General features: G+C 31.2%; 3 protein-coding genes and 1 long non-coding RNA gene across 8 annotated transcripts in view; 1 reads left to right on the forward strand and 3 right to left on the reverse strand.

Annotated features, from left to right (window-relative positions):
* The window catches only part of LOC107071490 (uncharacterized), a 75,220-nt gene extending 74,700 nt beyond the window's left edge, over window positions 1-520 (reverse strand). For both annotated transcript variants that reach the window (XR_001476458.2, XM_015330524.2), the window contains exon 1: window positions 364-520. Coding sequence is in view for 1 of the 2 variants with exons in the window: in XM_015330524.2 (XP_015186010.2) it covers window positions 364-388 (25 nt within the window). In the remaining variant the exon portion in view is untranslated. The remainder of the gene's footprint in view (window positions 1-363) is intronic.
* A 4,896-nt stretch (window positions 521-5,416) lies between these two features.
* Window positions 5,417-18,221, forward strand: LOC107071491 (uncharacterized). The gene is made up of 4 exons (XM_015330525.2): window positions 5,417-5,921; window positions 12,219-12,974; window positions 13,071-13,544; window positions 13,792-18,221. Exons 2-4 carry the CDS (start codon window positions 12,688-12,690, stop codon window positions 14,090-14,092), a joined length of 1,062 nt encoding a protein of 353 aa, XP_015186011.1. The 5' UTR covers window positions 5,417-5,921; window positions 12,219-12,687; the 3' UTR covers window positions 14,093-18,221.
* LOC149032890 (uncharacterized) lies at window positions 7,927-10,917 on the reverse strand. The gene is made up of 2 exons (XR_016176234.1): window positions 10,445-10,917; window positions 7,927-10,340 (listed from the first exon to the last, which is right to left on the reverse strand). It is a non-coding gene; the product is annotated as an uncharacterized LOC149032890 (long non-coding RNA).
* On the reverse strand, window positions 16,833-26,594 carry l(3)72Ab (U5 small nuclear ribonucleoprotein l(3)72Ab). 4 transcript variants are annotated; one of them, XM_015330522.2, is made up of 7 exons: window positions 26,497-26,594; window positions 26,325-26,426; window positions 25,741-25,904; window positions 25,134-25,653; window positions 24,618-24,864; window positions 23,650-23,977; window positions 16,833-23,510 (listed from the first exon to the last, which is right to left on the reverse strand). In XM_015330522.2, exons 2-7 carry the CDS (start codon window positions 26,367-26,369, stop codon window positions 18,410-18,412), a joined length of 6,405 nt encoding a protein of 2,134 aa, XP_015186008.1. In that variant the 5' UTR covers window positions 26,370-26,426; window positions 26,497-26,594; the 3' UTR covers window positions 16,833-18,409. The 4 variants fall into 4 exon arrangements, with proteins under 4 accessions (XP_015186008.1, XP_015186009.1, XP_015186007.1 ...); XM_015330523.2 differs by having other exon boundaries at window positions 16,833-18,195; window positions 18,362-23,510; window positions 26,325-26,587; XM_015330521.2 differs by having other exon boundaries at window positions 26,325-26,587.
* Window positions 26,595-27,746: the final 1,152 nt, after the last annotated feature.

Here is a 27,746-nt window from a genome sequence, read left to right on the forward strand (position 1 = left end):
CGTTTTAGCTCACAGAGAAAGTGACTTGTGTGTTATTGAACAATGATATCAATAAATACTACGAAGATGACATGAGACATGTTACAAAATCATAGATGTTATAACAAATTGAAAAAAAAGGTTGAATTTTTGTTCAATGAAAAAATTATTCATTTATTATTATTATAAATATTTAGTTATTCATAGATGCATGCATGAATCGTAAATAAGGTAGAGACTGGATTAACTCGTTGCGTCATCAACTGTAAAACTAGATTCTACTTCTAACAATTGAACTATTAATTCGTCTAATTTAAATAGTAAAATAATAATTATTGTTATGTATTAAAAAAAGTGTTAATTTTTATTTAAAAAAATATTCACCAATTTCGTATGGACGATTTTGCATGATCGGCAAGTTTAAAGATGTTACGTTGAAAAAAGTGTTGATTTTCCTGGATGTAATAGGGTCCTCCGCGTGAGAGACACCGTCACTAACTAAAAGCTTAAACTACACTGGCAAGTAAGCACAGTAAAAGAGAGAGAGAGAGAGAGAGAGTTATATGTAACCGAGAACGACGACGACCGTTCGTTCTCGTCTCTATTTAGCTTCATCTCATCTTCTTTTCCAACCACGGATCTACAGCGATCATTTTCTATCTACCTCTCTCTTGTTGTTAGCAAAACCTCGACACCCACGTTATTTTCAAACACTCACGCATGCATACATAAGCGAGTATACATATATTCAACGTTTTTATACGTAAAAACGTTTAATATACTTATACAGAAGCAAGATCAGGCAATATGACGAAGAAAAACATCCCAATAACGAGAGAAATCAAACAGGGAGACAGTCTCAGTCTGATCCTTTTCAATCTGATCATGAACGAAATATTTAGGGAGGTGAAAAACTGAAGAGGGAGTTAGGTTAGGAAAGAAAGACCATAAAAATAATATTAGGTGTACAAATAAGTGTCCACCGTTTAAAAAAATATAATGCTCTACTCAAGGTTTAGGTTACAATTGACAAATGAAAGGTTCAAATTGACGGCATAAAGTAAGTTCGGTTTCGTTTTTCTTTTGTGAAAATGAATACAATTTTCGCTTCGAGGTTAAACCTACGCCTTTCCAGTGGGTATAAATAGTTGAATTTGATAAATTTAACCTCTCACTGATCTCACAAATGTTGTTTGCCGGTTTGCATCAACTAATGCCTTTATTGTGCCAGGAAAAAACGAAATTACTGTCCGTATTTCACCTATATTAGGTGTACAAATAATTATCTGCCATTTTAAAAAAGATGGTGCTGCTACTCAAGGGTTAGGTTAGAATGATAAATGAAAGATAACCTAAAGTATAGTAAAAACATTAGTTTGAAGTATTATTGACTTCGTATCAGCATCATATCATTTTGTTTCTCCAAACATGTCTAAATTTATTCCAAATAAGCATCATTTGCCGCAACTTTTAATTTACTTCTTCAATTGAAAAAAAATCTGAAGCTGAGGTGCATTGATTGCTTGTAGAAGCATATGATAAGACTGCTTTAAGTGAGAGGTTTCAAAAGTTTAAACATGTTTAAACAAGTGACTTTGGCGTAAAAGACAAAGATCGCAGTGGAAGGACCGAAAACGTACGAAAACAGGGGTGTTGTGTATTACGAGTTGCCCAATCCGAGCGAAACCATTACTGGAGTCCTCTACCGAACACAATTAATGAGATTGAGCCGAGCTCTGAAGGAAAAACGCACTAATTACTACTCCAGACACGACAAAATTATTCTCCTCCATGATAATGCTCGTCCCCATGCTGTGGTACCGGTCAAAAACTATTTAAAAACACCTGATTGGGATGTGTTACCCTACCTGCTGTATTCATCAGACATTACGCTGTCCGACTATCATTTATTGTGATCGATGGTACATGGTCTGTCTGAGCAGAGCTTTATATCGTATGAAGATTCTATAAATTGTGTTGATTCGTGGATAACCTCAAAAGATGAAAGTGTTCTTCAGAATGTTGCCTGAGAGATAGGAAAAAGTAATCGCTTGTGATGGATAATACTTCGAATAAATGTAATGTACCGTTCTGTCAAAATAAATTCAGCGGAAACTCATTTGTACTCCTAATCTGTTATGTCTTCATCAGAAGATGATGATGATCTGCAAAGAATACCATATAAATTCGAAAAGATGGCAGAAAAGCTTAACACTTAGCCGACCGAACGCCTCACAGAGACCTCTACAGTTTCCACCTCGCTCGAGAAAGCCAAACTGCGCTCTCCACCGCGCATTTTTCTGAAGTAGTGTTTTAGAAAATAATTTTATGGCTGGCAAAGACTCCTTCAGAAATCCCGAAAATAAAGAGCCGTAATAATGAGCAATAAAAGATTTCAAAAATTGATGCATTTTATTATATGTTGTACCCTATATAAATAAGCTCTATAGAGAAAGAAGCGTTCCTCAGATGAAAAGGGTAGATCTACCTCTAGAGGGCAACCGACTAGTTTGGAAAAGGGTAGATTTACCCGAGCGGTCGGTTAAGTGTTAATATGATCATTTTGGTACAGAAAACTGAATCACTCATCATCTCCAAAGAGCCCCAGATGATGCAAGTTAGCAAATATGCAACAAAAGTATCAACCAAGTGATCCGATTAAGATGGGCTGGTCACGTGGCGCACATGGGAGAGGATCGAACGGCGCACAAAATATTGGTCGGTATACCAAACGGGAAAAGACCACTAGGTAGACCGAGACGTAGATGGGAGGACAATATTGTTTCGGGATCTTAAGGAAATGGGCTACAAAAACCGCGAATGGAGGAGTCGCGGCTCAGGGACGGGAACAATGGCGGGATTTGGTATTTGCGGCAATGAGCTTTCGAGTTCCTAATGCCAGTTAATAATAATAATAATAATAATCAACCAAGTGATGTATTTTGAATATCTATGAATGACTATCACAAGTGATAGAAACCAGGAAGTGGAGGCAAGAGACCAAACAACAGAAGCCTCTATAATTTCTAGATACTTTAGAGATATCGTATGGAGAAACAAATATATGAGCATCAAAAGCAATATACGGTTATACAAAACTTGCGTCAGACCAATGCGAATAACCTAAACGGCAGAAACAAGGGCAGAGTCCACGATAACAAAGTGTACCTTGAGAACTACGGAAATGAAAACGCTACGAGCTATAACAGAGAACTCACTGAGAGACAGAAAGAGAAACAAAGAAATAAAAGAGGAATATAAGACCCAAGATGTTGTAAAGTGGATTAGAGAGAGAAGAAGAGCATGGCGTGACCATATAGACAGAATAGACGACAGAAGATTCCTGAAAGTGGCGAAATCATGAAAAATTCGGAATAACGAGACCAATGGGAAGACCACCAAAATGGTGTCATGAAAGCTTGATGTCGACATCACAAGAACAACAAACACCCTGAGGAAAGAAGGCTTAATTATATCAAACAGAACACAGTTCTATCAAGAAGAAGAAGATGAAGAAATGAACCGTAGCTAATTTTCTATAAGACATCGATGAATGAGAATGAAAATTTAAAAATCCTGAATTTATTAGCACGTCGGGGTAGATTAAAAAAGTTCGACAATATTATATGAGTCTTTTTCCTGGGAAGATTAAAAAAAGATCCGCTAGGAGGGGCAGCACCAGTGGGGAGTACATTTTATAATTTATTTTGAAAAATAATTTTTTTTTGGTTTCATTACATCTATTGTAGAAACTTTCAGGAATATGTATACATACATTATTCATAAAAAATTAATTAATAAACTACAGTTTCACAAGGTTGTATTTTAAAGTGATCGGTGTACGAATACTTTCTACACTCACTGTATACAAAATAATGTTTGTATGATTCAACAGTCTCATCGGTTTTAACGTCAATTCATATAACTTACGAAGATCTAGGTCTCTAAGTACTGTAAATTTTTAATAGATGGCGGTGTATTGCAATTCAATTATTTCAATTAACATACGACATAACCTAACTTTATTTTTCATAGTATTATTAACAAGTTTCGTGGCAAGTCCATTTTTGCCTGACTTGTCATTCAAGTCATTTAATTTTGCTTTAACAAAATCAACCATTACATGTCAGTATTAATTATTATAAATATAACGATTAAACAAACTCTCTTTACAAACTTTACCGTTTGTTCTCCAAAGATTTTTATAATATTATCAGAAAGTGCCGGAAAGATAATAACTTTATTGTAAATCAAATGAAACAAGAAGATTTTTGTATGAACAAAATTATTTAAAAAGGCAATTTTTAAAAATAGTACACAATTCTAACGGAGAATCGATAAACTGATTAAAAATATATTTGAATTAGTTTTGTCAGAAATGAAACCGTATCAAATTTTTTATAAAACATCGATGAATGAGAATGAAAATTTGAAAATCCTGAATTTATTAGCACGTCTGGGTAGAACCGAAAAAGTTCGACAATATTATATTGACGCCACTGTATGAAAATATCAGACAAATTACAACAGCAAAATTCAAGGACATAATGAACCTACTACGACATATACCACTGGAATATCATGGTTTCTTCAAATCCCTTTCACTCACGCAAAATGTAAATGAGAAGTAAATTGTTTTGTAATTGATGTAAGTTAAAAAATGTTTTCATTCGCATAAATTATGTTTCTGAAGTGTTTTAAAGATATGTCAAATAAATTGAGTATTATTTTTGTTTTCAATTTGAAGCATCTTAAATTATGTTGAATAGACTTGAGCTCCTTCAAATTTTCTAATGAATCTGGTTGTTAATTTTGAAAGTGGTAGTCTGACTGCATTTTTGTTAAGAAAACGCATACTGTTCATTTAATAATTAGCACTATTTTAATAGAAACTGTAAATTTAACATCCTTAACAGTATAACTCGTTAGTATCCTGTACGTATATTTTTAATTGCATTGAAACGCAAACAAACCCTTTAATATCTCAATTCGAACATAAATAGAGTTAGCCCACTTTCAAGATAAACGGCTCATATTACCGAAGAAAATAATCGAATGTAATAAAAATATCGATGAGAATTAATATGAATAAGGAATAGCAAAATTATCTTGTGTGACAAATCGAATAAAAAATAAAAAATAAAAAAAAAATAAAAAAACAAAAGAAGTATTTTCAAATTAGTTACGCGTAAATTAGAAGAAAAAAATATGAAAAGTGGAAGAGAAAGAGTTGAAATAATTTTCTAACAATAGTATCACAAACTAGCCCTCTTCGTCTAGCTTGAAGAGAAGGACAGAGACAGAGAGACAGAGAGAGAGAGAGAGAGAGAGAAAGAGAGAGAGAGTGAGGGGTGACATGAGGGGTGGGGAAAAATGGTAAAGGAAGAAAATAAGAGAGGTACTACTACAACATAGTATCTCGGGAGTGCCTAGGGGTTGTGTGAGTCGAGTAACCTAGGGCACGAGTAGCCGGTGAAGGAGAGTCGCGCGAATCGTGAGAGGGTGGTTTTTCCGTTCGCGTTCATATCGATCGACGCCTGTGCACTAAGCAACAACCCCCCACCCCCAACCCCCACCTCGAAAGGTTCGAAGCCGAGCGTCGACCGTGTAAAGCCCAGGGAGACAATCTCCTCCGGTTCGCGCGTCCTGCTAAGGTTCAACACAACTAATATTATAATTCGAGTTAGCAACAATCATTTGTATATATATATATATTTAGGTTTTTTTAGTAATTTATCTAAATATTATTATGAATTGTTTAATTGAACAAATAAAACTTCAATCGAATTTTCTGAACGTTTCAAAGTATGTTATACAGTGAAATATATATGTATATGTATATGTCAGGTGAATATCCGTGAGTTAGTGTCTATTTACAGTGTGTTGTATTACGAATGGTGGATATATATATATCGTGTCATATACTCTTTCTTCGTTTATAGGTTTGTATATAATGTGTGTATATAGGTGATATTATTGTATGTGTGATTATTGTTAGAAGTGCTTGCAAAATAAAAAAAAATGAAAAGAAAAAGGAAAGCTTGACAATTTTGATCCTTTTTCGATTCGGATATTTATATTCAGAGACTTGAAACGTGAAAGTAGGATCGATAGTTTATTGTTAGACCAATCAAAATACACTTTGCATGCTTTCATAATTGTTTACGTTCAATTATTAACGAGTAAATTGTTATCGATCAATGACTGTATCGTGAAACTATTAACTGTATTATCCTCGTGAGATTTACATAATCATTTTCTTTTTCTTTCTTTTTTTTTTTTTTTTTTTAAGAGTATCGAAGAACAATAAAAAAGGGCACGGTTGGAAATAGCAAATGAAATCAATTTGAAAAAGAAACAAAGGAAAAGGAAAATACTAATTAACATGACAACTTTAAATTGAATAGAAATTATGTTATTTTATAATATTTGCAATTTATTATGATAAATATATATATATATATTCTGTGTAAAAAAAAAGTTGTACTTGAATTTAGAAAATAATTGAATAAAATAATAATTGTAATTTGATATGATATGAATTCGATTCTTATCTCGAGTACGATGATAACAAATATATTTGAAATAATAATCACTTGAAATGATACTGCAGTATATTTATGCAGGAATTTTTGCAGGGATTATTTTTTTTTTTTATATTTCTAGAACTATCGAAATAAATATACTCGAATATCGACTATGAGACGCGTTCCAGTTTATTGCTTGTACGAGAATTATCTCCAAGATTTGACTGCATGATGCATAAGAAGTTGCCAAATCATATGTAGGATAAAATAGTACAATAACCACTTAACCCATTAACCGCCAATGGTCCTTTTTATGGGACGCATTTTTAAATTGTTTTTTTTTTTTTTTTTTTTAATAAGTGTAACTTCAGAATGAAATATATATTTGTTTAAATTGTGAAATTGTACTTCATGCTTCATGAAAATATTTTTAATTCTTAATATTTTATTTTAAATGAATAATATAATTTTTATTTTAAATTAATGCTTATATTGTTTGAATATATTATTATTATTATATTATTTTAATATTTTGTTTTTATTTAATTAATTTAATACTTTAATATATTTATTTAATAATATAATTTTTATTTTAAATTAATGCTTATATTGTTTGAATATATTATTATTATTATTATATTATTTTAATATTTTGTTTTTATTTAATTAATTTAATACTTTAATATATTTATTATTTAATAATATAATTTTTATTTTAAATTAATGATTATATTATTTGAATATTTTTATTTATTTTTATTATTATATTATTTTATTATTTTGTATTTATTTAATTAATTTAATATTTTAATATATTTATTTAATATACTATTTTATTTTAAATCAATAATATAAATTTTAAATCAATGATATAAAATAATGTTTAAAATTTAAATAAAAAAAAAACAATACTTGCAAAAATAAATTAATTTAATTAAAATATTAATTTAATAATTATTATAAATAAAAATTAATATTTAATATTTTATTATATTTATTTAATATATGATTTTATTTTTTAAATCAATGATATAAAATAATTTTTAAAATTTAAATTAAAAAAAAGCAATACTTGCAAAAATAAATTAATTTATTTAAAATATTAATTTAATAATTATTATAAATAAAAATTAATATTTAATATTTTATTATATTTATTTAATATATTATTTTATTTTTGTTAAATCAATAATATAAATTGTAAATCAATGACATAAAATAATTTTTTAGATTTAAATAAAAAGAAGAAGAAAAACAATGGTAGCAAAAATAAATTAATTAAATTTAAATATTAATATAATAATTATTAAATAAAAAATTAATTTAATATTTTAATATATTTATTTAATATAATATTTCATTTTAAATAGATAATATATAAAATAATGTTTATATTTAAATAAAAAAAAAAAAGACAAAATTATGGTTGCAAGAATAATTCTATTCGGTTAGTACAAATAATGAATATAATTATACAATTGATTAAATTTTTTTTTTTTATGCATTTTCGTATTGCGACAAGTAATAGATTAATGACGACGTTTATTTTTTGTAGAACAAAATAAGTCCCATACCTAATTCGTTATATTCTTTATATACAAATGTATTCTTCCGTATCATCGGTTGAATCATTCATGCATCAACGACCATGAAAACTAGACTCTTGGTTCATCGATCCAAATCGAATAGTATCGATTTGAGGAAAAGTTCGTGAACCTTGAAATGTAGCGTGAAAATTTAATGACTCTAAGAAAAGAAGATTAGAAATGAATATATTGATTCTATTAAAAATAGAAAACCCCTGAGCAAGATCTTTTCCTTTACAGTAATGAAAGAAATATGAAACATATTTTCATCGAAATACACTTTTCAGTTCTGTTTCCTTCTATTCTATCTTTTTTTTTTTTTGCTTTTATCTGAAGATTACTTAACCTTAATACGTTGACTGCCATGTCAGCCATACATGGCCGACGGCAAATATTCTGAACAGGCCCAATCGGACGTATTTGGCTGACGCTTGTTTTTAGTGCTCTTACAAGGTATATTAGTTAATATTTCGAATGATATTTCACAAAATATGAGACTACTGAATTGTTATAAAAGTTTTCTACAAAAAAAAATATGAATTGTTATTAAAAATGATTTACAATGAAATTCTTTGAAACAGTCTAAACAAAGTTGAGGTTGTTCTGAGCAATCCGAGCAAAACGTTGTTGTCATTTTTATATTTATTCGTGCTTTTGATCGATCCTATGAAGTCTTATATTCGAATAACATCATTTGCAAGCTCTTCTAATTTTTTGTCCAAAAGCATTTTTTTTTTTTTTAGATGCCAATATTATGACTACAATGATCTGAAAATTGATTTATATTATCTGTCAGAGTTCTAATCATTTCAGAGCTAATATTTCTCTACAATTTCTGATATTTATGTTTTTTTTCTTTTGTTGCAATCTTGTAAATGATTGAAAGCATTTACAACTGCAATGCCCAGAAGAAGCTGGAAAATATTTGATTAAGAAAAAATATTCTCATTTTCGAATCACACACGTTTTCTTAGATAACTTCGTTCTTGAAATAAGATTGTCAACTAAATGCATGTAGTCAAACATTTCGTTCTAAACGTATTTATCTTTTGTTATAAGAAGATAAGAAACAAATACAGTCTCAATAATCATCCAAAAAAGATTATCCTCTTTATGGGATAAGAATTTCTTTCTAAATGTAATGTCTTACTACAATAAGTAACTACTGACACAGTATAGCAGCTCGTGTGGGTTTGACCGAGATTTTCTTGAAAACTAGCATGGTGGTCAACGATTAAGGGACACCATTAGTGTGAAATTTTGAAAAAAATCGAATTTTTTTTCACATATTTCGATACTCTGTACCAGTGATTCCAAAACTTTCTTGTCCTACTGCCCCATTTCAAAAAAAAATTATTACTTAGCGCTCCCTGGAAGTTAATTTTTAATAGCAATTAATAGGAAATATATATGTAATGATATTTTTGCAGCACTCACCAGGGGGCGGTGACCCCCACTTTGGGAATCACTGGTTTATACCTTTAAAAATAACATACTCAAATTTCAAGTGCATATTTCAAATAGTTTTTGAGTTACAGTCATCTAATATTTTTTCATTTATAACGATCAAATCAGCAACTTAAACTTTAAACGCGTTTTATTCGAAACTATTAGGTGGACCAGAAAGTAATGTTACTTTTTAACCTCAAAATTCGAACGAATAAATTTGTCAAACAACTTTTTATTATTAATCAATAATTCAATTATTTATATTAAATTAATTAATCACGTTATCAACAACCTTTTTCTATCTGATATGCAAATTTTTAATATCGTAACGATAAAAATCATCAATCGGTTTTTTGATTGAAATATTAATATCAAAATTTGACGTACGTAGTTACGACATTACTTTTCGGTCCTCCTAATACATTTTCCAAATTTGCTGCAGTTAAAACTCGAAGACAAATCATTCGATCGATTTGATTCTTGTTGCAGTTTCTTTTATATACATTTCTGCATACCATGAAACCTCCAGTTTTTCGATCGAATAAAAAATGTAATTTCGGCAGGGCCCAAAAGTCATCAAATTTTCGCGCGAAATTTGAAACCTTCTTTTATAAAACTCCGCCATTTTGTTAAATTTCAATTGTTCTTTCGGACCGAGGTTCATGGTGCGGAAAATTCCTTCTAGTTTAATAAACTTTGTGGTTTTTTGGATTTCATGAACTGTAAAGGTCGCCATAACTACAGCAATGGGGGGACTTGGAAGATTGCGAATAAGTCGCTTAATTTTCAATTTTGTAATCTAAAAATTTGGTCATATATTCATTAAATATTCATGAATATCTCCTCAAAAAATTAAAACATTTCATGCAGTAGTTTTCTTTGAAAAAAATTCTGAAAAATCACCTTTTTTTCAAGTGGTCACACCAGTGGTGCCCTTGATATTGAAATATTTTTCTATCCAACATTGTCTTCATTATCCTTTTAGCTAGCCAAGATCTATGAAATTGTCAAATGATAATAATCAATTCGTTTATTTTCTTTCTTCTTTTTCTTGTCTTTTTCTTTTTACACAAATAAATAACACATTTTCTTTTGCACGCTTTTCACGATTTCGATACTACCTCTTCAGTCTGTTTGCAGATCGATAATGATTCTTCTTCTATCGGTTTTTCTTTGCAATCCTTATTTGGTTTTTCTTTTAACAAACAATCGTTATGATTAGATCAAGGAATCAACGAGATTAGATAATGTTTTTTTTATTCCTTGATAAGACAAATAGTGTCTTTGATAACAGAGAAAGTATATTTTGTTTTTTGTCCTATTTCATGATTACCAACTGAAGAAATAACTATAGTCTTCCTTTATTTCATTTTACATATCATAATCACATATATATATATATATATATATATATTTGTATAAACATTATAAAAATCAATGATTATTTATTAAATATTATTTATTATTTATGATATTATTTATTTTATTATTAATTTAATTATATTATTTAATTATATTAAAATTATATTATTTAATTATATTTATTATTATTATTATATTAATTATTTATTAAATCAATGATTATTTTATTTTAGTATTTTTATTAAAATAAATTAATTAAAGAAAAAATATTAAAATATTATTTATTTTAATAAATTATTTAATTAAGTATTATTTATTTTAATACATTAATAATTATATGATATATATATATATATATATATATATATATACATTCTTGAATTAACTCTATCGTGTTTTCCTGTATTCCCTAATTTAAATTCTACTCGCTTAAATAGTTTCATTAAAAAAAAAAAAAGTTAACCCATTACCCGCCACAATACGAAAATGCAAATAAAAAAATTAAATTAACTGTATAATGATATTACCAATAGCCAATAGAACTATTTTTGCAACAATTGTTTCTTTTTAAGAATATTAAATATTAATTTTAATATTTAATTATTAATTAATATTAATATTTAATATTAAATATTAATTTTTATTTTTTAATAATTATTAAATTAATATTTAAATTAAATTAATTTATTTTTCCGACCATTGTTTTTTTTTTAATTTAAATTTTAAAAATTATTTTATATCATTGATTTAAAATTTATATTATTGATTTTAAATAAAATAATATATTAAATAAACATAATAAAATATTAAATATTAATTTTTATTTATAATAATTATTAAATTAATATTTAAATTAAATTAATTTATTTTTCCGACCATTGTTTTTTTTTTTAATTTAAATTTTAAAAATTATTTTATATCATTGATTTAAAATTTTATATATTATTGATTTTAAATAAAATAATATATTTTAAATATTAAATTAATTAAATAAAAAATATTAAAATAATACAATAATTAAAATATTCAAATAAAATAATCATTGATTCAAATAAAAATTATTTTATTCATTTAAAGTAAAATAATTAAAATTGTTAATATTTTCATGAAACACAAGGTACAATCCCATAATTTTAACAAATATATTTCATTTTAAAGTTACAGTAATTAAAAAATAAAAACAATTTGAAAATCCATCCTAAAAAAAGGCCATTGTCGGGTAATTTGTTAAAAAAAAAAAAACAGAATAAACGAACGTATTTTTTTTAATAGAAAAGATTAAAATAGAAAATTTTCGTTTTGTGGATTCGATTAGATTCATCGAGGAATACACACGAGCGATAAATTAACACGACTAAGATAAGTGGAACGATCGAGACTCGAGCGGAGGAGTAGTGAGTAAGCCCAAGGTCACGGATAAACGTTGGGAGAGGTGTTTAGTAAAGTGTTGTTGCTTCGAGTGGGAAAGAGCTCGTTTTTTCTTCGCTTCTTTGATGGACGTTAGTAAGCTTCTTCTTTATTACGAACACCAGAGAGTGTCATGTTATTAAAATAGACGACGTAGTCGAGTGAATCTTGAAAGGACAGTTTATTCGGCTCGACTTGGTCCAGAAACGATGATCATCGTTGCAAACGCGTCCAACTTGACAACAACCTGCATAATTTACGAAAGAAATTCAAACGGTTAAAAAAGAAAACATTCAAGGAGAAGAAAAAAAAAATAAACAAGAAAGTGAAAAAGGAATAAAAAAGGAAGCAAAGAAAGAAAAAGAAAAAACAGAAAAATGTCGGAAAGTGAGACGAAACCAGCATCACCTGTACCAAACATTTACACGCAAGGTTGCAACAGCCTGATCACCGTACATTGTCCTACACTTCAAGTGACATCGCGAATGTTACGTTCGCCAAGCCACGAAAGTGTTACCACAGATATCTCCCTTTTCAGTGTATCTTCGATAGCAAGCGAATTAAAAGGTGCTAACAGGTTGGTTACCTTCAAATCGTACAGCGATGTGCAGTTAGCTGGACGGGGACCCTCGCCGAAACCCGATCGTCAGATTCAGGATAACAGGTGGGTGAACATCAATTGACCCTAGTACGCCCCAAAATAAAAACAATGGGCTAATGGGCTTGTTTTTGATAATATGTTTGTATGTAACCTGTCCAGACCAGCGGATATTCCAGAAATCCTCTGGTTCGAGGAAGAGAATGATCTGATACGCAGTTGCGGTGTTCTTTCCTCGGCACTGGGTCTTCGTAAAAGTTTCAGTACAAGTGACGTCTCCCAATTACCAAGTCCAGACGCTTTTGTACCAGCGGCTGGACTACGTTCAGCAGTCTCAGCTTTAGCACTCGATACTCAAAGAAACAATTTACTTTTGGAACACGCGAGGCTCGATCATGCTTCGAGATCATGCAGTACGTGGGTAGCTGTTGGTGAACCTGTCGCAAGTACATCTCAACTTCCAAGTCCTCACGGTGGTACTGCAGCACAAGAACAACAAGCACAACAATCGTCGAGTTCTCATTCATCCGCACCACAACCACCACCGGCTCCACCACCTCCACCAATACCTTTTACAGGTGCTGATCTTATAAGGTCCGTCAATAAGAAGGTTCGACAAAATTATATACGCCGAAGGTAAATGAATATTTTTATGAATTTATTAACACGTTGAATGCCACGGGGGTCACCGGCCGGCACTCAACTTGGTAGTGAAGCAATGGGGGGCCACCGGTGACCGCTGATCCTAGATCAATAGAAATATATTCCACATCATGGTGACACGGACAATCCTTGTAAAATTGATATGTCATTCAACGTGTTAAAGTTTACTATTTTTGTAATTTGTATAAATGTGTGTACTTGTGTTTACTGTTCCCAACAGATTGTTGACAACCTACCGAGCTCTCGAACGACTATCCCAAAGTGAATTCAACTTGGATCAATTGGAGGCAGCGGCAAGTGCAGCACAAAGTACACCAGGTACGACATTGCTCGTACCTGGTAGTAATTCAGCACTACCTGGTACATCAATAATCGGTCGAAAGGAACAGAATCATGCGTTGACTGTCAGAGATGTAGAAAGGGAACGTGGTAATCAATTATCCAAATACGAGAGGAACATGATGATCTTCAATTGGCTTCACAACATCGATGATACAGCTATTGTCGATAGTGTCGAATAATCCTAATCGATCGATCGATGATAATCGGCTTATCAAGCACCCATGGCGCTTACCGACCACGGACTAATCGGCATCGACGTATTATTTCTATTCGTATTATTGTTCTCTTCAAATTCTTTCTTTTTTTTTGGGGTATTTTGATCTTTTTTCTTAATCTGAATTTAAAATACACGATATACAGGGTGATTCATTAGTTCTTAACCCACCTAAATAGCTCTGAAAGTGTGATAGTAGTAAAAATAGATAAAGGATAGAAGTTGCATGAAAAATTCAGGACTACAATATGAAATTAGTATTTTTTTGCTAGGTTAGGTCATTTTCAAGATTTATAGGTCAACCTTGTTTTTTTAAATACAATGTTATATTTTAACCCTTTGCACTCGAGGCTTTTTTCACTTGCACTGACCAACAACTCGACAAAGATTTTGGCCAAATTATGGAAACATTTGACATGTACTTTAAAATCATTTATAAACAAACAAACATATACAGATAATCAAATTTCACCAATTTATTTATTTTTATATCAACAACAAGAAAATTTGAGAAATATTATACTCTGTAATTAGTTTTTGTTTGATATTTCGTAAAACAATATTCAAGATGCATCTTAGGTTTATCAGGACACGTATTACAATAATACGTTACTTCCGGTCTACCTCCAGATGTATTATGATCAGAACAAACCTTACAATCCCTTTAAGTATTATCTTTAAGTATATCTTAAAAGAAATATTTTATCACAAATTGTAATAAGCAGATAGAGTAAACAAAAGGCTTCAAATCAGCAGGGCGCCGTATCAGCGCCGCTCGAGTTGCCACTTAAATCGGCCGGACGCCGTATTAGCACCGCTCGAGTTGCCACTTAAAGGTCAACGATGGTCAAAACTGGCGAACAGGCCGACCACAATACAGTTCTCTACGTCATAGTCACGTCGTGGTCGCGTCATGGTTGCGTCAGCCTTTTTTTCCGACAATGGAAGGAACAGAGATTTTCCGAATAGTTTCTATTGGTCATTGTCAGGTTGTATTTAATGTTACACATCATTTGATTCGTCTTGCCAGTTGCTATTCAAAAATAAGTATTAACCCTTTGCACTCGAGCGGTGCCGAATTAGCGCCAAGCAGATTTAAGTGGCAAGTCGAGAGGCGCTGATACAGCGCCCGACAGATTTAAAAAGATTAATGTTGCACATCATTGGATTTGTCTTGACAGCCACTATCAGAAAATGAGTATTAAAATATAACATGATATTTAAATAAACAATGTTGACCAATAAATCTCGAAAATGACTTAACCTAGCAAAAAAAATACTAAGATCATATTGTAGTCCCGAATTTTTCATGCAACTTTTTCTTTATCCACTTTTCTGGATTCTACTATCATACTTTTGATGCTATTTAAGTGGTAAGAGCTGGTGAATCATCCTGTATATTATAAACATACATAAATAACAATCTGTATTTCACAGAGATAGGCGCGCAAGGTTGAGAGACATCCGTCCCCTCTCGTCCAAAAAAATATATCGCATAATAAAATAGATAAAAAACAACTGAAATAAAATAAAGCTAACAATAAGAGGACAAATGTTGAATAAGCATTTAATCCGAACAACAATTTGCTTGATCGGATGAACGATGTAGAAAAATAACGGATTCGCTAATTTCACTAACCTAAGTGCACGCACCTAGAACCACATAGTAATTATATTAACACTAGATTTACGGAAACCGTAAAAATGACGGGTTTTCGATTGAATGTTTATAAATTCTGAACGTGTAAACATTATTCTTTAAATATTACATATTTGTTTTGAATTATATAATACAACGAATATACATTTCTAGTCATTTTCTCTGGAACACCTTTATTTTATTATTTACAGATGTGGTATACATCTTTTTACAAAAATCTGTCCATTTGATGGATTAAGTTATACAGATATACAACATCTGGAAATAATCAAAATGAAATAACAATGAATAAGAAAAAACAACACTAAACAAATGACGACTATTTTACAGTAAATACATGAGCAAACAAGTTTGAACTTGTTGTTTACAGTTAGATCAAATCTTCTCATATCACAAATACTTACAGTTCACTGCTGAGTACTTTGCCTGTAAAAGAAATGATTTTTGAAGATGAAGCATCTCTTATATTATTTTATAAAAACAAGTAGATCAAAGTGAAAGATTATAAGATTGAGTTTACATGTAAAAAAATGTATTGAAGACAACAGTCAATGAAAATCTATAAGCTTTTTAATAAATAATTTCAAACAAACAAAAAAATTGCATTTTAACATATCCGTCAAAAAGACGGATTTCAATAAAAAAAAAAAAAAAAAAAAAAAAGGTATATACAGGTAATGCCCGTAAATCTAGTGTTAATGAGACTAAAATGCGACATCACGATTTATCATAGTTTTTGTTTTCTTTGTTTCTTTTTCAACGATACTTAACGTCGACAGTTTATATGAATATATGTGTGTACATACGTGTGGTATGTATTTACCATATTTCTTATTCGATTTCTTTTTAAATATTTTTTTGTTTATCGTTGTTAAAACACACTATCGGCGGGTCGGATATTTCTACTCATTCCACAGACTGGTGCTGGTCGGCGGGTCGCGTATTAATACGTTTTATGCAGAACGTAAGCTGAGTTTCAGTAAAACACTTATTAATGCTTGTTTCTTTTTTTTTCATTGTCACTAATTTTTCAGCAGGAATGATGTTTTTGGTTGTTTTTTTTTTTTTTGTAAACCCTGACCAATGTTTAGTAGTAAATTTATTAATTTAAAAAAAAAACAAACTAATAATTTGATGAAATGTGCTATTTTGACACTGCAAGTTTCGTGCTTACAAAGTAGCATAAATACAGTTGATTGATTTTGATAGCATTGATTTTAAGTTTTCTACATCTTTGAAATACTATTTGATACCTTTTTTTTCAAATTTCATTAAAATCCTACTATTAAATGTGAAGATATGACATGTTTTCTAAAAAGTGCACTGCTTTCATATTTCGCTCATTTTCGTCCGCTACAAGCGTGAATCAAATTCACGATGTTCCCACCGATAGTGTTTTAAGATAAAATTAAAAAAAGAACAGAAAACATACTGCAACATTGATTATTGTCGTTGCATCGAAGGATATGCATAAAGTAGTCGTCGAGTATAATCAAACTCATACCATTTTTTTGTTATTGTTTTCCATTGTTACATTGTAAATTGAAATATGTAATTAATAAGCTTTTATTAATTCTCTCTTTCTTAGAAGCGTAGATTTCGATTAATCGCGTCTCGCCAGGTGTTCAGGATAAGTATTAATTAAGTTACAACAAAATCGTAACGTTAAAACTAAAGGAAAGATCTCACACAAGGAGCTTTTTATTTTTCATTAATTTAATTGGATATATTCAAGAATAATTTTTTTATTTTACCAATTTACAAATTTTATACATTTTCAGAGAGAGAGAAAAAAATGTTATCATTTGGTTTGTTACAGCATGAATATTTTTCTATTTGTTATATAAAAAATCATCACATTTTTACAGTAAAACACAAAAAGCTCTGTATAAGATCTGCCTTTAGTTTCATAATACGTGTTCCTATCAAAGCCTTAACAACACAACCGTCAAACATAAATAGAAAAAAAAAAAAAAGAAAAAGAAAAAGAAAGGACAAAAATAAATTCTCCAATAAAACTGTAATCTTTGAAATTTACTTTTATACAAATTTCTCTGACCGTTAAAAACTGACCGATTAATAGACTTCGCTTATATGCAAATAATTATCAGTATTATGTGCCATACACACACAATAAACATTCACGTATACACAGAGTGAGGGAGAGAGAGAGAAAGAGAAAGAGAGAGAGAGAGACATACACACATCATACTAATGAGAAGAGATATATATATATATATAATATGTATATGTGCGTATATCTATATACATTTCTGGGGTTGTTAATAATGATGGATGTGTGATTGAATAACGTACGCTTTTCTTCTTATATATATTTAACGTTTCTTCCAAATGTTACATTTGTGAGTCTCGCAGTACATCCTTTGTCCGGATGGTATGATGGAATCCTAATAAAATCGCAGAATCTATTATACATATAGAAAAAATGTTATTTAACCTATATTAGAAAGATATTATAATCAAGTGCTGATATAATTGGCCCTATCGATTGAATTGGATTAGTCTCAACATAAATAATTAGAGTTATAATAAGACACGTAAATGTGATGATACCTTGACTTCCAATAGCAATCGATGAAGAAATTCAGCAATAATATTTGTTTATTCTGATTCAGAACCAGAACTTGCATCTGATTCGTATTCACCAACGTTAATTGTAAATTTGTACTCTTGATCACACCCAAGATAAGCATCGCTCATAAAATATAAAGTATATGAATGCTGTCCTGGTGTCGGGGCAACAAAATCTAACCTTACTTTAGCCTTTTGTTGTAAAGTTAATCTCTTGATGGATAGTAAAGAATTCGTTTTAGGATCCCCAATAACAACCCACCAACCTTCTTCACGTTTTTGTGGGAAGAATGGTGCTACTACTGGACCAGTTACTTCATCTTCTCTTTCAAGCTGTACAATAACATTTACAGTACCACCACTGTGCAATTTATCTTTGTCCTGAACCTCGTAAGACATTTCAATGTTGGGATAACGATTACAAAATTTAGCAACGTCCGCCATTTGCGCATCTGTCAATTGTAAAAGTCTATTTCTATCATCAAATTCAAGTTCTATAACGTCAAAGACAGTCTCAACCTTCTTTTCTGTGCATCGTTTGATCGTTTCTGAGGTAAAGTGTGGCAATTGTTTGAGATATGAATCTTTTGACCACATAGCTTGCGTTACCATCTGTGCCAATTCCATAGCAGCAACGGCAGGTGTCAACCAACCTGAAGAACTAAGAACATCGACACAGGCTTGTATCAATCTGACTGCTTTGCTTAAAACTAATTCTGTGTCTTTTTGTAATTCCGGCCCTAATTGTATTCTAGAGAGATGAGCTTGTAAAAGTAATTGAGCTTTTACATGAGGATCAGCCATTCTAGTTGCTTGAGGCGCATGAGGAAGTCGTGCAGCTAAACTTCTCAATAAATTCTCTTCACGTTGTCTTACTGGAACAGTTTCGTATTCCGCAGCTGCCGATATAATCTCCAATAGACCACGAATCTTCGTTTTGTTGTTCAAAGATAAACTGAACAATTCAATGGTGGCATAATTGATGTAATAATAAGCAGCGATCATTCCAAGATTCAATGGTAAGGTGTCCATTTCATCCTCGACTGCTACACATTTGGCTTGTTCAAGATCATTCAATGTTGTTTCAACCAATTCGGATAGATGATCTGACAAGTGTCTATGCGTGATTCCTTGCAATCCATAATAATTTGGATTTTGAGTGAGTCTTCTGTACAGGAATGTCCATGTAAGATAATCAACTGCATCCTGCTTGTTTTCTATCGTTTTTGTAACAATTTCAGCGTTAAAATGATCGTGTAATCTGTGATCCAAATGACTCTCTACTGGTAGTGGCTCGTTTAAGAACTTTTTAAAGAAATCCTTTTTAGAACTTTGACAAAGAAGTACGCACTTGGCATCGTCGTCTTCTAATGGTCGATTAGCTCGTGCTACCATTTGTAAAACATCTGTTATTGGGTAATCCTCGTACGCATGAGTTTTACCATTGTAACATTGAGTGTCCATTACTACTACCAGATGTGAACTGATGGATAAACTCCAACACAAGTCTCTGGTTGCCACTGCTACTTGAATGGCATCACTGTCAAACAATTGTTCAACTAAACGCCGATCATCTGCAGAAAGTCCTTCATGCAAATAAGCTATACCTTGAGATAAAGTCTCTTTCAATGTTTTATCTGTCATTCTATCTAAGAAAGGTTTGATGTCAGCTTCTTCAGCATGGAAAAATCTTGATGGTGCACCTTCTGCTGCTGTAAATGTTAATAAATCGATAGCTGTTAATCTGGCTTGTCGACGAGTCGGCACAAAGACAATAACAGGTTTGTGAGAAGCATGCCTAAGTATCGCATTATACACTGGTTTAGCCATAGCAGCCAGTCTGGATGCATTATGAGTAATGTTAATGCCTTGAACGTGTAATTCCAATGGTACTGGTCTAACAGAAGGATGAAAGTTAAAAGTTGCAGCAGCTGGTGCACCCAACCATTGTGCTGCATCCTTAGCATCGGCCAATGACGCTGACAAAGCTACTATCCTAGTTGGTTTATCCAACTGAGAAGAAATATATCTCGCTCTGGAGCAAGCCACTTCTAATACGGGACCTTCTTCACCACCAATTAATTGCAATTCATCCACAATGAATAATTGGATATTCTGTACATTCTTACGTTGCTTCCATCTTCGAGATAGCACATCCCATTTGTCAGCAGTCGTTATGACTATTTGTCCTTTAGCAAGTAATTTAAGATCTGTTCCAGTTTCTCCAGTTAATAAAACTACTTTCCTACCCAATTGTTGACCAAACTTTACCAGCCAATCGGCATAAACTAGCTCAGCCAATGCTTCCTTGCTGACCATGTAGACGCATCTACCTTCTGGATTTTGCGTCAACAAACGAAGTACTGCAAACTCAGCAATAGTAGTCTTTCCAGATCCAGTTGGTGCCCCAACAAAGACGTTATCATCAGAATTGTATACCGCGTTGAATACTTGTGTTTGGATTGGATTAAATTGAGGAAATTTATTAGCATATAAATTTTCAAATTTAGCGTTCCTCAAAGCGGTTATTGGTAAAGGTTGAAGATCTAATAATTCTGTTGGTGGTAGATTCTTTTCTGGTAATATAAGATGTCTAAAACTGACGGGTAACTGAGTCTCAACTCCAATCCATCTGTCCGATACAACACGTAAGAAATATTGCGGTGGTAATGGTTCAAAAACTGGTACAAAGAATTTGATCAAATGCTCGTCTGTCGCGTATTTCGCTTTTAAAAGGAAATACTCGTGATGAAGTATGACCTCGGAATCTACGTCTTCCACTAGAATCCAAAATGCTTCAGAAGCACCGTGCACTTTCTCGTCCCATTGAAAATCAGGCGTAATTGTTAATTCGACACGCAACGTGGAACGCGTGATCGGTTGGATATGCGTCGATAATTCCAATTTTGGAAACTGATGGACATATTTATAAATAGTTTTTCCTAATTTAGGTGATCGTATCATTTCACCGATTTCGTTAGGTCCAAGATCGTACAATCTTTCCCATGGCATGTTTTTCTTCTCTATTTTTTTCACTATTTCCTCCGGCATCTTTCGGAATTGTCTTAAAAGCGACATGGATTGCCACATTCTACGGTCTATCATTTTACACAAGGATAAACATTTATCTGCTAATTGAGCCCATCCGCGGAACAAGACAATTTCAAATATAGCTCTCATTAATCGTGTTGCCGATTGCGTAACTAACATCATATCGGACATCAGAGCAAATCCTTCCAATTTTAATTGTGAGATGTATGCTTGTAACAATACATTCACTTTAGCACTAGGTTCTTCTATACTCTCTTTAACTGGTATAGGTACTCGTTCCATCAACTTTTGTAATTCTAATTTCTCTTCCTCTCTGACATTAATATTTTTGAATTCGCTGGACAAGGAGAATACTCGGAACAATTCGATCTCACTTAATGTTCGTTTGAGAAGTTGATTGTACGTCGACATTGTTTCATGAGTGCAATAATAATGTGAAGCTATTCTACCTAACTCGGTTGCTTGGAAATTTCCAGATTTACGATCGTACTTTATTAAACCACTTCTGTCTAATGCAACTGCAGCAGAATGAATCAAGTCTGCTCTATGTAATTCTAACAAAGGATCTTCTCTTAATTTGTCATGACCTATTCCATAAAGATTAGGACAACGTGGCATTCTGACATATAAATATGTATAACCAAGCCAAGTGACGGCATCTCTAATGTTTTGAATGGTACCTAAAACTATTTCTGCATTTAACATATCTGGTAGCTTGCTAATCAATTGCGACTCTATTGGTAATTGCTGGTTCAGAAGAGATAAATAATATTGAAGTTCGCTATGGTTAGTAATTAAAATTCCTTCACCTTTAGTGTCATATTGTGGACGACCAGCTCGACCTAACATTTGCAAAACATCTAAGGCACCTAATTCAACCCACCTGCCTTTTTCTGGATTATATACTTGTGTACCTTTGATTATAACTGTATGAGCTGGTAAGTTAACACCCCAAGCTAAAGTAGCAGTCGAAACAAGGACTTGTATGTGCCTATCAGCAAAAAGATCTTCAACTAAAGTACGATCTACCCTTGTCATACCAGCATGATGGATAGCAAATCCATAAGGTAATAAATCTTTAAGCTCTTGATTCTTTACTTGTTCCGCTTCACTTCTCAATACTTCCATAGATGCAGAACCTTCTCGAAGAAATTGACCTAGGGTATCTTTTTCTAAACACATGTCCCTGATTGCACGTGCAGTTTTCCCAGTCTCTTTACGAGAATGCACGAAAATTAATACTTGATTCCTACCAGCATGTTCCATTGTTTTTTCATAAACTATTTCATTCATAACTTGAAATCGTTTCAATGCTTTTTTTTCTGTCACACCAATATATTGTTGTTCTAGTGCAACAGGCCTAAAACTGTTGTCAAAATAGAAAAGACCAGTTTCCATTTTAATACGTAAAAATGTGGCAACATCTTGATAGTTGGGTAATGTAGCTGATAAACCTACAAGTCTAACATCTTCTTGAGTGGTTTCAATATTCCTGATCGTTCTTGCAACCAAGGCTTCTAAAACTGGACCTCTTTCGTCGTGCAACAAATGAATTTCATCAATTATAATTAATCTTACTAATGAAGTGAATGTCTTTTCACCACCTTTACGTGTTATGATGTCCCACTTTTCTGGTGTACAAACAATTACTTGGGTCGCAGCTATTTGTTCTCTAGTCAGTTGATGATCTCCGGTCAATTCCGAAACAGTTAAATTGTAAGTTGACAATCTTTTTCCAAAATTACCAACCATTTCTTGTACGAGAGAACGCATTGGTGCAACATAAATTATTTTAAATTCGTCCGCATTTATCGTGCCGTCTGCATTAATGTGTTTGCCAATTTCACGCATCATACAAAGTAGAGCAACGTTTGTCTTACCAGCACCAGTAGGTGCACATAATAATAAATTTTCGTCACTTTCCAATGCACTTTGATATAAACGACTTTGAATTCTGTTCAATGTCTTAAAACCCTCAAAAGCAGGTTGAACGTATTTTGGTAAATCTTCGATCGGCAAAAGTTTTTCATTATCGCCAAATGGTTTGGGTTTTAAAGCAGGTACATGAACTTCTTCATATCTGAAAATATATAAAGACAAAGATATAAATTATAATATATAAAGAGAAAGAGAGAGTCATTGAACTTTAATTAATTATTAATTATTTCATGTAAATAGGAATTGATTGATTGATAATCTATCTATCACTTTAGCCATACCCTTTTCTTTGTTTCCTAAAACTTCCATCAGGCAGTTGACAACGCTTGTTTGCCATAAAATGACTTCCTTGTGCAAATATTAAATCTTCCAAGTCTATTAAATTTCTGGTTCCTTGAACTTGACCTCCAGGACCTCCAGTGTCTTCATTTTCTTCTCTTCTTTTACGCTGTGCTCTGGCTTCCATTGTTTCATCCGCATCGTCATCACCTTTTCCTGTATCTAATTGTTTTAAGATTTTTGCAAGTACTGGCTCGTCATTCATCTTATTACGTATTTTTTGCCTTTCTGATTCAGATTGTGAAGCTGCTAACATCGTGCAGTAGGCAACTAAATTGAAAAAAAAACAAAAACAATTAGAAAAAAGTCTTATTAACAAAATTAAATATATTATGTCGAGTCATAAATAACTTCCTATGCGGCTATGTAGAATCTATTTTTCGTATTTACCTACTATAAGTCACCGAAACAAACGGATTTTCGATATCACTATATAGATGAGGATTCAGTTAATCTTCTGTCAACTTTTTGATGTAATCAATGTTACATTTAACCGTTTTTCTTAACCTCTTAAATGGATAGTAAAAAGTGCATATTGGACATGTAATGCTTTAGGAATTTAAACATGGCAATGGCATTAAGGTGGCAACTGAAAAAATATGCAGCGTATACGGTGCAGGACTGATAAATGATATGGCAGTCCGAAATTGGTTTGTAAAATTATGTTGTGAAGATACGAGCTTAAAAGACGAACTGAGTGCAAGGTCGTCTTTCTGACTTTGACGAACCTTTTAAAGGTAATTTTGGAGCAAAATTCAATAGATGCGTCCAACAGATGCAAAGAGTGCAAAAAAAAACTGCATGAAAAGTGTTCTGCTTTTATCAGTGGCAAAAATGCCATTCTTTGTCTCATAAATAAAAGAAGTTATTTATGACTCGACCTTATATAGATGAATATATATTAGCATACTTGTGTGTCTATATTTCTTTAACTGTTTTATAAAGTCAAAACAGTCATAACCCAAAAGTAAAACTAGTTGATTTTCACAATCACGATCGTCGCTAGCATCCTTCAAAACTGTTAATACTTCTGCTGCTCTTGCTTGAGAAACCATAGCATCATCATATATTCTACTTAATCTTCTTTGTAACCAATATGCATCTATATCAAGAGGATGTAATGGTTTTTCCTTTTTCATCTCTTCTGCTCCACCTAACTAAAAAAAAGAAATATATATTAATTGAAATTTCTAATTAAATATAATATATATATATATATATATATATATATATATTTAAATATTTAATTATAATATCATTTAGTGGATATAATCAAATGAAGAGGAAGTAAATTAACCCTTTGTACTATTTTCACAAATCCGACTCGTGATGAAGATTTTAGGTTAGATATGAATATCACGAGTCATACTCGTGCTCTTAATAATAATAATAATAATAATAATAATAATAATATTTTTCTTCTTACATTCTCAGCATGAATGGCTCTATCGTCATTAGCTTCTTCTCCTTCATCACCTTCATCATCATTCTCCCTAACCTCTCCATAAACATCTTCATCGTCTTCTTCACTGCTCTCTTCGAATTGTACATTAATCCCATATGTTTCATCAATGTTTTCTTCATTTGTGGTACTTTTTTCATCATTACCAAAATCTGTTATCTTTTTACCAAGATTAACCAATAATGCAAATCTTTCTTCAGCCAATGAACCAAGTAACAATTCTGTTTCCTTCTTCTTTTCTCTTTCTTTCAATCTGTCATTTTTCAATACTGCCAAAACCTCATCCGCAGCACCACATAAAATATCGCGTGGTTGATCGCCCAAAGCTTCTTGAATAAAACTGAGCAATACTTCATAAGTTTGACGTGTTTCTTGAGTTTTAGGTCGATAAACGATACCAACCATTTCATCTACTCCTTCTGAAAGTAAAGTGGCACCTCTCATGCGTGCAAAATCATACTGTGCTTCATCTCGCTTCTGACGTCTGCAAAATATCAAATTATATATATATATTATTATATGGATATAACTATAATTAATAATTTAAATGAAACATAAAATATTTTCATACTTTGCTTTCCTTTCTTCAGCTTTTCCCGGTCTTGTTCGTTGTGCTCTGTCACCCATCCGTGTACCATCCAGCTTCCCAACAAGGGACATAACTTCACCGGTAGCTTCATCTCTGCTACGTCTTTCTATTAGCCGAACGTCAGCTTGTAAAACTAAATTGGAATTCTAAAAGTACACATAAGAGTTTTTTTATTAAATTATTAATTCTTATAATCATTCACATAATTGAACAAATATAAAAACATTGTATATATGCTTATATGCAAACTATGGCATATACAAAATTATTATAAAATGAATATATTAATAAACCTCATGAAAAGCTACAGTCGTAATAAATAATACACCAAATTCTATACAGTTTTACACGACAGATACGTTTCTAAAGAATATGTGTATACAAATTTATTACATCTGAAATTGTGAAGTGACTGTAGGTTAACCAAAAATGTTCTTCTTAAAATTTTGGATCAATTATGTTAAATCAAAATCATTCGTGTAAAAATAGAATTGGGTGTACTGTGCAATAGTTTATTTCATATTTAATGTTTTTATATTTGAGGAAAAAAAGGTTAAATGACTCACCGCTTTATATTCGTATTGCAATTGTCGTGCGGCGGCGTCCGCCATATTGTAATATAATAAATTCTACACAATAGAGAAATCTTTAGAAATTAATTCACTGATCTATCAAAAATATAAACTGCATTACCAAATGGTTATTTTCTAACACAATATAATTTATTATCTCACTCACAATATTTTCTTTCGTATAATTCTATATATTATAAGTTTGTTGTATATCACATGAACTATAGTACGATGCTTGAACTCTGTAAGAAAAGTTTTCATTTCTATCACTAGATGGAGCATACTTCGACGCAACCTATCGATGCTTACCGTTACGTATCGATACTAATCGATACCCATCGATCTTAATGTTGGTTTTCCTATCGTGAAAAGTGATTGGTTCGTTTTTATCGTAGCATTATCCATTTTAATTTGAAAAAGTTTGAAAATCTTGAAATGTTAATTAATTTTATATTAATATAGGATGATTTTAAGAAGGATAGAGTTTTTCTTTAGTATGACTAACACACGAATTGTTTCTCTGTAATTAACAAAGATTTTATTATTTTATACCAAAAGTATAATAACTTAACCTAATTATTAATCCTACCTGTAATTAACTAAGAAATAACATTCAATGTTGTTATTCACACTGTTGTTTCTTGATCACTTTTACAATCTAGTCTTAGATTCCTAATTAATTTTACGTGTGCACTTTGTGGTTTACATCATCATTGACACGTGCTGTGTCAATTTATCCGATTGTCGTTGGTACAGTAGGAAGTCTGACTTACCGACACCATTTACGCGCTAAACTCAAGTAAGCTAAGAGTACTTTCCTTACATTGGTAATATCATACCGTTTTAATACCATTTCATAAATGTCTTCAATAATTATCAACAAATAAATATTTCTACTATAATTATTTCTATTGTACTTACCTTGAAAAAATTAAATCATTTTTAATTTAATAATATAATAAATTACTAAATTACATAATACTAAATTACATAAAATGTATATTATATTATAAATATTATATATATATATATATATAAGACAATTATATGAAGGATTTTATGGAATGATAATAATCAAATATGTTTTCCTATAAATAGAGGTTAGGTTTTATTAGCCATTTACAACCGTGAATTTTATTATATATAATTTACCTGTAAATAGAGAAATGACAATTAAAGATTATTATCAGTTTCTTTCTATTTACACTAATCCAAATAATCTTACAAATTAATTATTTAAATTTTCTTATTATAATTTTATTTATTTCTCTTTATTTATCTATCTCTCTAGCTATCTATCACTGATTGATCAATTGATTAATCGATTTCTATCGAACTCTCTATGCATTTTCCTAGGAAAGCGCGGCAAATTCAAACGAAAGAAAATACACTATATATGTTTAATTAATAATTGCA

Source organism: Polistes dominula, unplaced genomic scaffold (assembly GCF_049000335.1).
Source record: "Polistes dominula isolate Pdom_NZ unplaced genomic scaffold, Pdom_raw_medaka contig_26, whole genome shotgun sequence".
NCBI lineage: Eukaryota > Metazoa > Arthropoda > Insecta > Hymenoptera > Vespidae > Polistes > Polistes dominula.

Coding starts and splice junctions, on each gene's coding strand:
- LOC107071491 (XM_015330525.2), top strand. CDS start 12,688: ATGTCGGAAAGTGAGACGAAACCAGCATCACCTGTACCAAACATTTAC. Junction 12,975..13,070: donor CGTCAGATTCAGGATAACAG/GTGGGTGAACAT, acceptor TAACCTGTCCAG/ACCAGCGGATATTCCAGAAA. Junction 13,545..13,791: donor CAAAATTATATACGCCGAAG/GTAAATGAATAT, acceptor TGTTCCCAACAG/ATTGTTGACAACCTACCGAG.